This window comes from Amblyraja radiata, unplaced genomic scaffold (genome assembly GCF_010909765.2).
Source record: "Amblyraja radiata isolate CabotCenter1 unplaced genomic scaffold, sAmbRad1.1.pri scaffold_1129_ctg1, whole genome shotgun sequence".
Taxonomy (NCBI): domain Eukaryota; kingdom Metazoa; phylum Chordata; class Chondrichthyes; order Rajiformes; family Rajidae; genus Amblyraja; species Amblyraja radiata.
The window spans coordinates 11,803-25,069 of record NW_022630312.1 but is presented as its reverse complement, the minus strand read 5'-3'; the positions used below and the strand labels follow the sequence as shown (position 1 = coordinate 25,069).

Below are 13,267 nucleotides of genomic sequence, written 5' to 3'. Positions count from 1 at the left end.
TGTTGGCGTGCGTGTGTGTTGGCGTGCGTGTGTGTTGGCGTGCGTGTGTGTTGGCGTGCGTGTGTGTTGGCGTGAGTGTGTGTTGGCGTGCGTGTGTGTTGGCGTGCGTGTGTGTTGGCGTGCGTGTGTGTTGGCCTGCGTGTGTGTTGGCGTGCGTGTTGGCGTGCGTGTGTGTTGGCGTGCGTGTGTGTTGGCGTGCGTGTGTGTTGGCGTGCATGTGTGTTGGCGTGAGTGTGTGTGTTGGAATGCATGTGTTGGCATGCGTGTATGTTGGCGAGCGTGTGTGTTGGCGTGCGTGTATGTTTGGGAGCATGTGTGTTGGCGTGAGTGCGTGTGGTGCTCGTGCCTGTTGGCACCGTGTGTTGTCATGTGTGTGTTGCCTTGCCTGTGCATGACTGTGCAAATGAGCGTGTCTATACCGCTGTGCGTGCATTCGTGCATGTATGTATGTGTGCACGCGTGTGACAGAGAGATAGACAGACTACACTGTTACATCATTGTGTGTGTGTGTGTGTGAGGACTGTGTAGGGAGAGACCAGGGTCCACCTTTCACAAAGCATTCCTTCACAGTTCCCCAACTGAAGGGCATCAGGCAAATGAACTGACCTCTCACAAGCTGGACTGTAGTCCTGACCTCCCATCTATCTCATGGTGACCTTCAAACTATCTTTAATCAGGCTTTCTCTTGCACTAAATATTGTACTGTTTATCTTTTGTCAGTGCATCGTGCACTGCTTGATTGTATTCATATATAGTCTTTCTTTACCTGAATAACACACAAACAGAAGCTTTTCACTGTACCTCGGTATATGTGACAATAATAAGCTAAAGATGGTAGGTTAGTTTGGAAGGTTAATCACATGAATCCAAGGAGCACTTGCCTGAACAGCATACTGCTCCTGCCTTGTTGCTTTCAGTGGTGTTGGTCAGGGGTGGTTTTACATCCACGTCACAACCTTCCATCCCAGTGTCTGCAGAAGCTGTGAAACGCTGCATTTGTATTTGTCTCACCCAGTCACGGATACCTGAGCACGGATCCCAGTGAAATTTCACTATTGCCCATCTGTCAGCCGGGCAAAGTAACACCCTTTCCTGTGCTGTCACATATATCGACGGTTAAACATAGAGTCACGCAGCACGAAAACAGGCCCTACCGCCCAACTAGTCCATGTTGACCATGATACCCCATTGAGACTAGTCCCAGCTTCTCTTCGTTTGGCCCACTAAACCCTTCCTTTCCATGTGCCTGTCCAAAGGTCTTATCAATGTTGTTATCGTCCCTGCCTCAACTTCCTCCTCTGGCAGCTCAGAATAAAAGGACGTACCTTTAGCAAGGAGATGAGGAGGAATTTGTGGAATCATGGTGAATCTGTGGAGTTCATCGCCACAGAGGGCTGTGGAGGCCATGTCATTGGGTATTTTTAACGCGGAGATTGAAAGATTCTTGATTAGTACGGGTGTCAGGGGTTGTGGGGCGAAGGCAGGAGAATAGGGTTGAAAGGGAAAGATAGCTCAGCCGCAATTGAATGGCGGAGTATACTTGATGGGCTGAATGGCCTAATTCTGCCCCTGTGACATGACATTAAGATCTCGTTCCATATGCCGTATACTTGTCCATGTATCTTTCTTTTAAATTTAGCTATAGTTCCTGCCTCAACTACCTCCTCTAGCAGTTTGTTCCATTTACCCACCACCCTCGGTGTGGAAAGCTTCCCCCACAGGTTCCTATTAAATCTGTCTCCTCTCACCTCTCTGCCTGTCTACGAGACCATGTCTGCTCTCCCCATGGACGATTTACAACCACTCTGTGTTTCCCACCAGTCCTCTCTCTCACTACTTCTGCCATCCATCAAGATGAGTGCCAGTGAGCACCACCACCCACAGATTCCCCACACAGACAGGGAGCACCACCACCCACAGGTTCCCCACACAGGGAGCACCACCACCCACAGGTTCCCCACAAGGAGAGGGAGCACCACCACCCACAGGTTCCCCACAAGGAGAGGGAGCACCACCACCCACAGGTTCCCCACTCAGACAGGGAGCGCCACCACCCACAGGTTCCCCACACGTACAGGGAGCACCACCACCCACAGGTTCCCCACACAGACAGGGAGCACCACCACCCACAGGTTCCCCACACAGACAGGGAGCACCACCACCCACAGGTTCCCCACACAGACAGGGAGCACCACCACCCACAGGTTCCCCACACACACAGGGAGCACCACCACCCACAGGTTCCCCACACAGACAGGGAGCACCACCACCCACAGGTTCCCCACACAGACAGGGAGCACCACCACCCACAGGTTCCCCACAAGGAGAGGGAGCACCACCACCCACAGGTTCCCCACACAGACAGGGAGCACCACCACCCACAGGTTCCCCACACAGGGAACACCACCACCCACAGGTTCCCCACACAGGGAACACCACCACCCACAGATTCCCCACATGTACAGGGAACACCATCACCCACAGGTTTCCCACACGTACAGGGAGCATCGCCAGCCACTGATTCCCCACACAAACAGGGAGCACCACCACCCACAGGTTCCCCACACAGGGAACACCACCACCCACAGGTTCCCCACAGGGAGAGGGAGCACCACCACCCACAGGTTCCCCACACAGACAGGGAACACCACCACCCACTGTTTACCCACATGGACAGGGAGCACCACCACCCACAGGTTCCCCACACAGACAGGGAACACCACCACCCACTGGTTCCCCACACGGACAGGGAGCACCACCCCCCACAGGTTCCCCATACAAACAGGGAGCACCACCACCCACAAGTTCCCCACACAGGGAGCACCACCACCCACAGGTTCCCCACACAGGGAGCACCACCACACACAGGTTCCCCACACAGGGAACACCACCACCCACAGGTTCCCCACACAGGGAACACCACCACCCACAGATTCCCCACACAGGGAGCACCAGCACGCACAAGTTCCCCACACAGGGAACACCACCACCCACAAGTTCCCCATCCAGTCACCCTCCGGCCTGACTGGGTAATCTCACCGTTCCCACACTGTCAACGGGTCTGACCCTGGAACTCCCTCTCCACCAGCTCCATCAGCTCCTTTACCAGAGGGCTTACGACAATTGCCCCCCCATCACCTGCTTTGAGGCATTTAAGGATGGGCAATACATTCTAGCCTTGTCAGTGATGCTCGCTCCCAGAAGATGAATATTAAATCATGTCTGATGAATCAGTAAGATTTTGAGGAGATTGATGAGGGCAGGGCGTAGGCATAGTGTATATGGACTTCAGCAAGGCCTTTAATAAGGTTCTGCATGGTAGGCTGATCTGGAAGATTAGATTGCATGGGATCCAGGGAGAGTTAGACTGGATAGAGAATTGGATTCATGGAAGGAAGCAGAGGGTGATGGTAGAAGTCTATTTCGCGGACTGGAGTTCTGCGACTAGTTTTGTGCATCAGGGATCGGCGCTGGGCCCATTGCTGTTTGTGGTTTATATCAATGTTTTGGATGAGAATGTGCAAGGCGTGATTACTAAGTTAGCAGATGGCACAAAGAAGGTGGTATTATAGGCAGCCAAGATGATTATCGATATTCACAGCAGGATCTTGATCAGCTGGGCAAGTGGGCTGACGAATGGCAGATGGATTGCAAGCTGCTGCATTTTGGGAAGTCAAACCAGGTCAGGACCTTCACAGTGAATGGATCTAGGCGTGCAGGTACAATGTCCCCTTAAAGTGGTGTAACGGGTGTTGAAGAAGGATTTTGGCCGGCTGGCCTTCATCAGTATAGAAGTTGGGATATGATATGGTCGTTGTACAAAAATGCTGGTGAGGCCACACTTGGAATTCAATTTAGGTCACATGCTGGGGGAAGGTCATCAAACTGGAGAGAAGATTTATGAGGATGTTGCCAGGATTCGAGGGCAATAGGTGAACGGTTGGACAGGCTAGGACTTCATTCGTTCGAGGGCAGGAAGCTGAGGGGTGACCTTGTAGAGGTGTATAAAACCATGAGGATAATAGATAGGGTGAATGCTTTTACCCAGAGTAGGGGGATCAAGAACCAGGCATGGGTTTAAGGTGAGAGGGGAAAGATTCAAGAGGAACCTGAGGGATAATTTTTTCACACAAAGAGTAAGAGGTAGTTGAGGCAGATACTATAACTATATTTAAAAGACATCTATACAGGTACATGGATAGGAAAGATTGAGAGGATATGGGCCTAACGTGGGCAGGTAGCATTAGTGTATATGGGGCATCTTGGTCAGCGTAGGCCTGTTTCTGTGCTGTACGACTCAATTTTGTCTTGCAATATTATAGTTTGGTCTACCCAGTACAACTAATAAATTATTTTATATAATTTGTGGTGTTGTTGCATTTAATGTGCCTGTAAAGCCGCAAGCAAGTAAAAATGTTATTGTTCCGGCCCTGATGTATGTGACAATTAAGCACTCGTGTCTCTGGTATCTTGTTCCCAATACCCACCGTGGAAAAAGTTGCTCCCCAGGCAACTCTGTCTTTTTCGCAAACTGAGGGTGGAAAGGCGTAGATGAGTTAGGCTGAAGGGTCTGTTTCCGCGCTCCGTGACTCTAAAAGGTATTGCTGTGGTGGGGAGCTGGGAAGTGGAATTATTCTGGCCCCTTGCTGCCCGGTTTATATCAGAGATTGTGTGCCTGAGTAACTGCCGTGGCTGATGCCTGCCTTTTGTTGTGCATCGCCGCAGCCCCTCTCCTGTGGTTCAACACTTGCGTTACTCCCTCCCCTCTCTTCCTCCCTCCCTCCCTCGCTCCCTCTCTCGCCAGGTTGCTTCTCTGGGACTGTGACGACCGCAGCTACAGTTTCTACATCGAAGTCTCCAACAATCAGCAGCAGTGGGCGATGGTTGCCGATCACACTAAAGTAACTTGCAAGTATGCACATCCTTCTGGTTTCCCTACGACCGTGTCACGGTTACTGTGCCGACAATGATTCCGAGCCAGGGGGCAGGGGCTTCCACATCCGTGGGTCATCACTAGGATCGTCAGAGCATCGAATAAACCCCCCCCCCCCCCCCACATGTGTACATCAGAAACATAACAGCAAAACATAAGGTGGCACGGTGGCGCATCGGTGCAGTTGTTGCCGCACAACGCCGAGACCCGGGTTCGTTCCTGACTACTGGTGCTGTCTGTACGGAGTTTGCACGTTCTCCCCCTGACCGCATGGGTTTTCTCCGGGTGCACCGGTTACCTCCCACACCCCAATTACATACAGGTTTGTAGGTAAATTGGCTTCGGTAAAGATTGTAAATTCTCCCCAGTGTGTAGGATGGTGCTAGTGTAAGGGGATCGATGGTCGGCACGGACTCGCTGGGCCGAAGGGCCTGTTTCTACGCTGTATCTCTGAAATACACTCAAAAAAGCCAGAAAAGCTCATGGGCTTAGACAGCATCCGGGGTCGTTAATCCACGTCGGACAAGTCCAGTAACGAGCAGGGAGTCAGGAGTGTTGATGTACAGAGAGACCCTGGGGTAAAGCCCCTCACTCCCTCAGAATGGAGCTGGACAGGCTGGGATTGTTCTCACTGGGGCTCAGGAGACTAGAGGTTTATAAAATCATGACATCTGTTCCTATCCCGTCCGCCCCCCCCCCCCCCCCGTCTGTCCCCATCCAGTCTATTGTCATCCCGTTTGTCCCCACCCCATCCGGTCCTTGTCCCGTCCATCCCCACCCCGCCCATCCCCTCCTGTCCGTCCCCACCCCGTCTATTATCATCCTGTCAGTCCCCTCCCCGTCTGTCCCCATCCTGTCACTCTGCCCGATGCCCCTGAGGTTTCTCTGCCTTGCCCCCACCATGGACTCGCTCCAAGGATTAGCCTCAGCTGAAGGTGTCAGTGCGATCACTGGGAGAGGTGCCAACTCACATCATCCTTGCCTGATGCCCTGAAGCTGCAGGTTCAAGCCGACAGGGATATCTCTGCAAACGCCGCGACTTTGGTGACTAAACTTGGGGTGAACTTGAGATAAGTCGTAGCCCGTCTCTCCGCAGGTCCTGGCAGACGATTTACATCAAGCAGCAGCCGGTGGTCTTCATCAGGATTGTGGGCACGTACAACACAGCCAACGAGGTAGACACAAGCAACTGCAGGCGCTGGTTTACAAAAAAAGACACAAAGTGCTGGAGTAACTCAGCGGGTCAGGCAGCATTTCTTGAGAACATGGATAGGTGATGTTTCAGGTCGGGACCCTTCTTCACAATGATTGTAGGGGGGGGTGGGGGGGTGGGAGAGAAAGCTGAAGAGGGGCAGGGCAAAGCCGAGCAGGTAATAGGTTGATACGAGCGAGGGGGTTAATAGGCAGATGGTTGGACAAAGGCCAGAGATGTAAAAGACAGAATCCGTGAGACAAAAAGGATTGAGGAGTTGCAAATTGTGAAGCTAGAGGAAGGAATGTAGGTGGAAGGGAGGAGGGAGTAATTGATACGAGTCCTGGAGGGGAAATGGGAACAGGAGGGAAGTTGAGAAGGAAAAAGGGCGGGAGGGGCAGCTCCTCGTTCCTACATTTCCGGTTGGGTCACTTGTTTGGATTGAATGTCGGGAGAGGAGGAGAAAGCTGGAAGAGAGTTGCGGGGTCGGGGTAAAGACAAGCAAGTCATAGGTGGATACAGGGGAGGGGGAGGGGGGGGGGGGATGAAGGGAAGGGGTTGATCGGCAGAAGGGTGCACAATGGCCCAAGATGAAAAGGCACAACAAGCCAAAGGAAAGAATAGAGGTGGAATGGGATGGTGGAAAAGGGTGGGGCAGAGGGAAGAGAGGATGGAAAAGAGAGGATGGGAGGTAGGGGTTCCACCTGGGGCGCAGGCTTCACAAGGGTCAGTCCAAGCATAGACTTGCCAACTGCACACGAACACCTGCACTCGGTCCACCAAGGTCCACGTTGCTGAGCATTTCAATTCCCCTTCCCATTCCCACACTGATCTCTCAGTCCTGGGCCTCCTCCATTGCCAGAGTGAGGCCCACACACAAACTGGACGAGCAGCATCTCAACATATTCTGCTTGGGTACGTTACAACCCAACCGTGTGAATATTGAACCCTCCAATTTTAGGTCTAGAACCCGGGTCTCCTTTTCCCCCTCCCCCCCCCCCCCCCCCCCCCTTCCCAGGTGCCCCAACCTGAATCGGAAACCCTCCTGAAGTCTGAAGAAGCGTCCCAACCCAAAAACATAGTCTATCCATTCCTTCCGCAGATGCTGCCTGACCCGCTGACTTCTTCCAGCGGTTTGCGTTTTGCTCAATGTGAGGTGGTGCATTTTGGGAGCGCCAATGAGGCTGGGACACACACCGTGAATGGTGGTGTCTCAGGGAGGACTGAGCAACAGAGAAACCATGGGGTAAGGTCCAAGAGTAGGGTCACAGAGTGGTGCAGCACAAAACCCGCCCTGCGGCCACCATGTCAACGCTGATTCTTTTGCCCATCTACACTGATACCCACATCAGAAATGTCGGCTGTAATGCCTTCCCTGTTTAAATGTCTTCTCTTAATGCCTCTTAAACATGGTGAATGTATGTGATTCCACCACCTCCATGGGCAGTGCTCTCAACATTATTCTCTCTGCGACGTGGTGGGCCAAAGGGGCTTTTTTTCTGCCTTGTTCATAGAAACATAGAAAATAGGTGCAGGAGTAGGCCATTCGGCCCTTCGAGCCTGCACCGCCATTCAATATGATCATGGCTGATCATCCAACTCAGTATCCTGTACCTGCCTTCTCTCCATACCCCCTGATCCCTTTAGCCACAAGGGCCACATCTAACTCCCTCTTAAATATAGCCAATGAACTGGCCTCAACTACCTTCTGTGGCAGAGAGTTCCAGAGATTCACCACTCTCTGTGTGAAAAATGTTTTCCTCATCTCGGTCCTAAAAGATTTCCCCCTTATCCTTAAACTGTGACCCCCTTGTTCTGGACTTCCCCAACATCGGGAACAATCTTCCTGCATCTAGCCTGTCCAACCCCTTAAGAATTTTGTAAGTTTCTATAAGATCCCCCCTCAATCTTCTAAAATCTCAGTCCAAAAAGATTTCCCCTTCAGCTCCATGACGGTCTGAGCAAAGGATGGGGTGATTGTGGAGGGAGTGGTGGGTGGGGTAGAGGTGGCCTGTGAGGAACTACTGATGCTGCCACCCAAGCTCACAGCTTGCAGCGCTATAGAGCCAGCCGCTGTCTCACAGCGCCAGAGACCCGGGTTCGATCCTGACCTCGGGCATTGTCTGTGTGGAGTTTGCACTTTCTCCCTGTGACGGTGTGGATTTTCTCCGGATGCTCCAGTTTCCTCCTAAATCCCAAATACGTGCGGGTTTGTAGGTGAACTGGCCCCTAGTGTGTAGGCAGTGGATGAGAAAGCGGGATAACATAGAACTAATGTGAATGGGTGATCGGCGTGGACTGGGCAGGCCGAAGGGTCTGTTTCCGTGCTGAGCTTCCTCAGATTCTGGGACAGTTTTGGGACCATCGTGTCCAGAGGTTGCATGTCGCAGCTTGTGTTGCAGTCTCAAACTGATGTGTGGGTAGTGGGCAGTTTGCGCAGTGGGCAGTGTGCACAGTGGGCAGTGGTTAGTGGGTAGTGGACAGTGTGGGTAGTGGGTAGTGGGCAATGCACAGTGTGGGCAGTGGTCAATGTGGGCAGTCGGCAGTGTGTGTAGTGATCAGTGTGGGCAGAGCACACTGGGCAGTGGGCAGCGTGGGTGGTGGTGAGGACAGTGTGGGCAGTGGACAGTGTAGGTAGGGTTCAGTGTGGGCAGTGGTTATTGTAGGTAGTGGTCCATGTGGGCAGTGGTCAGTGGGCAGTGTGGACAGTGTGGGCTGTGGGCAGTGGACAGTGTGGGCAGTGGTCAGTGTGGGCAGTGGTCAGTGTGGGCTGTGGACAGTGTGGGCAGTGGACAGTGTGGGCAGTGGACAGTGTGGGCAGTGGACAGTGTGGGCAGTGGTCAGTGTGGGCAGTGGACAGTGTGGGCAGTGGACAGTGTGGGCAGTGGTCAGTGTGGGTAGTGGTCAGTGTGGACAGTGTGGGTAGTGGACAGTGTGGGCAGTGGTCAGTGGGTAGTGGACAGTGTGGGTAGTGGACAGTGTGGGTAGTGGACAGTGTGGGTAGTGGTCAGTGTGGGCAATGGGCAGTGTGGGTAGTGGACAGTGTGGGTTGTGGGCAGTGTGGGTAGTGGGCAGTGTGGGTAGTGGGTAGTGGACAGTGTGGGCAGTGGTCAGTGTGGGCAGTGGTCAGTGTGGGCTGTGGACAGTGTGGGGTGTGGGCAGTGTGGGCAGTGGACAGTGTGGGCAGTGGACAGTGTGGGCAGTGGACAGTGTGGGCAGTGGACAGTGTGGGCAGTGGTCAGTGTGGGCAGTGGTCAGTGTGGGCTGTGGTCAGTGTGGGCAGTGGTCAGTGTGGACAGTGGACAATGTGGACAGTGTGGGCAGTGGACAGTGTGGGCTGTGGTCAGTGTGGGCAGTGGTCAGTGTGGGCAGTGGACAATGTGGACAGTGGTCAGTGTGGTCAGTGGGCTGTGGACAGTGTGGGCAGTGGTCAGTGTGGGCTGTGGACAGTGTGGGCAGTGGACAGTGTGGGCAGTGGTCAGTGTGGGCAGTGGTCAGTGTGGGCTGTGGACAGTGTGGGCAGTGGTCAGTGTGGGCAGTGGACAGTGTGGGCTGTGGACAGTGTGGGTAGTGGGCAGTGTGGGCTGTGGACAGTGTGGGCAGTGGTCAGTGTGGGCAGTGGACAGTGTGGGCTGTGGACAGTGTGGGCAGTGGTCAGTGTGGGCTGTGGACAGTGTGGGCAGTGGTCAGTGTGGGCTGTGGACAGTGTGGGCAGTGGACAGTGTGGGCAGTGGTCAGTGTGGGCAGTGGACAGTGGGCAGTGGTCAGTGTGGGCAGTGGACAGTGTGGGCTGTGGACAGTGTGGGTAGTGGGCAGTGTGGGCTGTGGACAGTGTGGGCAGTGGTCAGTGTGGGCAGTGGACAGTGTGGGCTGTGGACAGTGTGGGCAGTGGTCAGTGTGGGCTGTGGACAGTGTGGGCTGTGGGCAGTGGACAGTGTGGGCAGTGGTCAGTGTGGGCAGTGGACAGTGTGGGTAGTGGGCAGTGTGGGCTGTGGACAGTGGGTAGTGGGCAGTGTGGGCAGTGGTAAGGTCCCACATAGGATATTAGTGGGCAAAATTAGAGGGCAAGAATGCTGACATGGATAGAGAAGTGGTTGGCAGACAGGAAACAAAGAGTAGGGATTAACGGGTCCCTTTCAGAATGGCAGGCAGTGGCGAGTGGGGTACCGCAAGGCTCGATGCTGGGACCGCAGCTATTTACAATGTATATTAATGATTTAGATGAAGGGATTGCAAGTAACATTAGCAAATTTGCAGATGACACAAAGCTGGGTAGCAGTGTGAACTGTGAGGAGGATGCTATGAGGATACAGGGTGACTTGGACAGGTTGGGTGAGTGAGCAGATGCATGGCGGATGCAGTTTAATGTGGATAAATGTGAGGTTATTCACTTTGGTAACAAAAACAGGAAGGCAGATTACTATCTAAATGGTGTCAAGTTGGGAAAAGGGGAAGTACAACGGGATCTGGAGGTCCTTGTTCATCGGTCAATGAAAGTAAGCATGCAGGTACAGCAGGCAGTGAGGAAAGCGAATGGCATGTTGGCCTTCATAACAAGAGGAGTTGAGTATAGGAGCAAAGAGGTCCTTCTGCATTTGTATAGTGAGACCACACCTGGAGTATTGTGTGCAGTTTTGGTCCCCTAATTTGAGGAAGGACTTTCTTGGTATTGAAAGAGTGCAGCGTAGGTTCACAAGGTTAATTCCCGGGATAGCGGGACTGTCATATGCTGAGAGAATGGAGCGGCTAGACTTGTATACTCTGGAATTTAGAAGGATGAGAGGATATCTTATTGAAACATATAAGATTATTATGGGTGTGGACACGCTAGAGGCAGGAAACATGTTCCCAAAGTGGGGGAGTCCAGAACCAGGAACCACAGTTTAAGAATAAGGGGTAAGGCATTTAGAACGGAGACGAGGAAACACTTTTTCACACAGAGAGTTGCGAGTCTGTGGAATTCTCTGCCTCAGAGGGCGGTGGAGGCCGCTTCTCTGGATACTTTCAAGAGAGAGCTTGATAGGGCTCTTAAAGATAGCGGAGTCAGGGGATATGGGGAGAAGGCAGGAACGGGGTACTGATTGGGGATGATCAGCCATGATCACATTGAATGGCGGTGCTGGCTCGAAGGGCCGAATGGCCTACTCCTGCACCTAATGTCTATTGTCTATTGGTCATTGTGGGTAGTGGACATTGTGTGTTGTGGTCAGAGTGGGCAATGTGGTCAGTGTGGGCAGTGGTCAGTGTAAGTAGTGGACAGTGAGTAGTGGACAGTGTGTGATGTGGGTAGTGGGCAGTGTGTGATGTGGTCAGTGTGGGCAGTGTTCAGTGTGGGTAGTGTTCAGTGTGTGATGTGGGTAGTGGGCAGTGTGTGATGTGGGTAGTGGGCAGTGGTCAGTGTGGGTAGTGTTCAGTGTGGGTAGTGGACAGTGTGATGTGGGTAGTGGGCAGTGTGTGATGTGGTCAGTGTGGGCAGCGTTCAGTGTGGGTAGTGGTCGGTGTGGGCACCGGTCAGTGTGGGCACCGGTCAGTGGGCACCAGTCAGTATGGGTAGTGGTCAGTGTGGGTAGTGGTCCGTGTGGGCACCGGTCAGTGGGCACCGGTCAGTGTGGGCAGTGGTCAGTGTGGGCACCGTGTGTGGTGTGGGCAGTGGTCAGTGTGGGCATCGGTCAGTGTGGGCAGTGGTCAGTGTGGGCAATGGTCAGTGTGTGTTGTGGGCAATGTGGGCAGTGGTCAGTGTGTGGTGTGGGCAATGTGGGCAGAGGTCAGTGTGTGGTGTGGGCACCGGTCAGTGTGGGCACCGGTCAGTGTGGGCACCGGTCAGTGTGGGCAGTGGTCAGTGTGTGGTGTGGGCAGTGGTCAGTGTGTGTTGTGGGCAGTGGTCAGTGTGTGTTGTGGGCAGTGGTCAGTGTGGGCACTGATCAGTATGTTGTGGGCAGTGGCCACCCCAGCCGTACACTGTGGTGTGTCTGAACCAGCGCTCTGTTTCAGGTCTTTCACCGGTCAGTGTGTGTAGTGGGCAGTGTGGGCAGTGGGCAGTGGCCACCCCATCCGTTGGGTGAGTAGTGTGGCCGTACACTGTGGTGTGTCTGAACCAGCGCTCTGTTTCAGGTCTTTCACTGCGTACACTTTGAGTGCCCGGCACAGAACCACATCCGTCCACAGAGCGAGGATTCACCGGGAGACAGGACGGAGCCCAGCCAGGCCTCGGCAGCAGCTCGGACAGACAGCAGCCGCTGAGCCGCCACGCTGCCTGGTGGTCCCATCACCGTCACCGGACCCTTCCAGGGGAGGCCCGGCCCTCCCTCCGTCAGCCCAACCCAGCGCCGAGGAAGTGGGGCCATGCCGATCTACACCACTGTGTGCCGTCCGACTGTGCTAACCACAGCCGGGGAGAGAGGGCCTCATCTGTGCTACAACACTCTGCTGATCAGCGGCTGGCTCTGTAAGCCCACCTCCGGCATGGGGCGGGCAACACGACCCAGGGGAGGCCAGACACTGAGGCGGCCTGGTGTCACTGGCAGCCACTCGAGTGCCAGCCTCTTCCAGCACATCATCCCACTGTTCCCCTCCTCCTCTTCCTCCTCCTCCTCCTCCTCCTCCTGCCACCACTCAGTCACTCACTCATTCCCACCGGCCAGGGACGTAGGTGAAGGCACTCCGTTTGTCCGATTGAAGCCCGGGTGAATATCAATCATCTCCTGTTCCTTCCTCTAACCTGCTAATGTTCATCCTTCACATAGTGTGAGCGTGGATCGGCCCCAGGGCTGCTTTGCATGAGAAGTAACTTGGCATGTACTGAACTGAGCTGTAAACTATTTATGTTCTGTAACAAACCATGAAAGTCTTTCCATTTAACTTGTGTTGGTCGCCTCTTTCTGAGATGGAGGATCCTTAGACTGCTTCCCCTTGCTGCAGAGTTGGGGCCAGGGAGTTATCATTCACAACAAATGGGACTAGCATAGATGGGGCATCTTGGTCAGCATGGACGAGTGGGGCTGAAGGGCCTGTTTCCATGCTGTATGACTCTATGACGACGGGCTTCTGCATGCATGGGGGGGGGGGGCGGAGATTTACCAAGGGAAGTACTGGTCAGGAACTGTCGAACTTTGCAACAGGTCAGGTTACTTTCTACAGAGCAT

General features: G+C 53.8%; 1 protein-coding gene across 1 annotated transcript; it reads left to right on the top strand.

Moving 5' to 3' along the window:
* The first annotated feature begins 4,783 nt into the window (after positions 1 to 4,783).
* On the top strand, positions 4,784 to 12,983 carry LOC116969765 (BTB/POZ domain-containing protein 9-like). The gene is made up of 3 exons (XM_033016549.1): positions 4,784 to 4,912; positions 6,030 to 6,108; positions 12,237 to 12,983. Exons 1-3 carry the CDS (start codon positions 4,881 to 4,883, stop codon positions 12,363 to 12,365), a joined length of 240 nt encoding a protein of 79 aa, XP_032872440.1. The 5' UTR covers positions 4,784 to 4,880; the 3' UTR covers positions 12,366 to 12,983.
* The last annotated feature ends 284 nt before the right edge of the window (positions 12,984 to 13,267 follow it).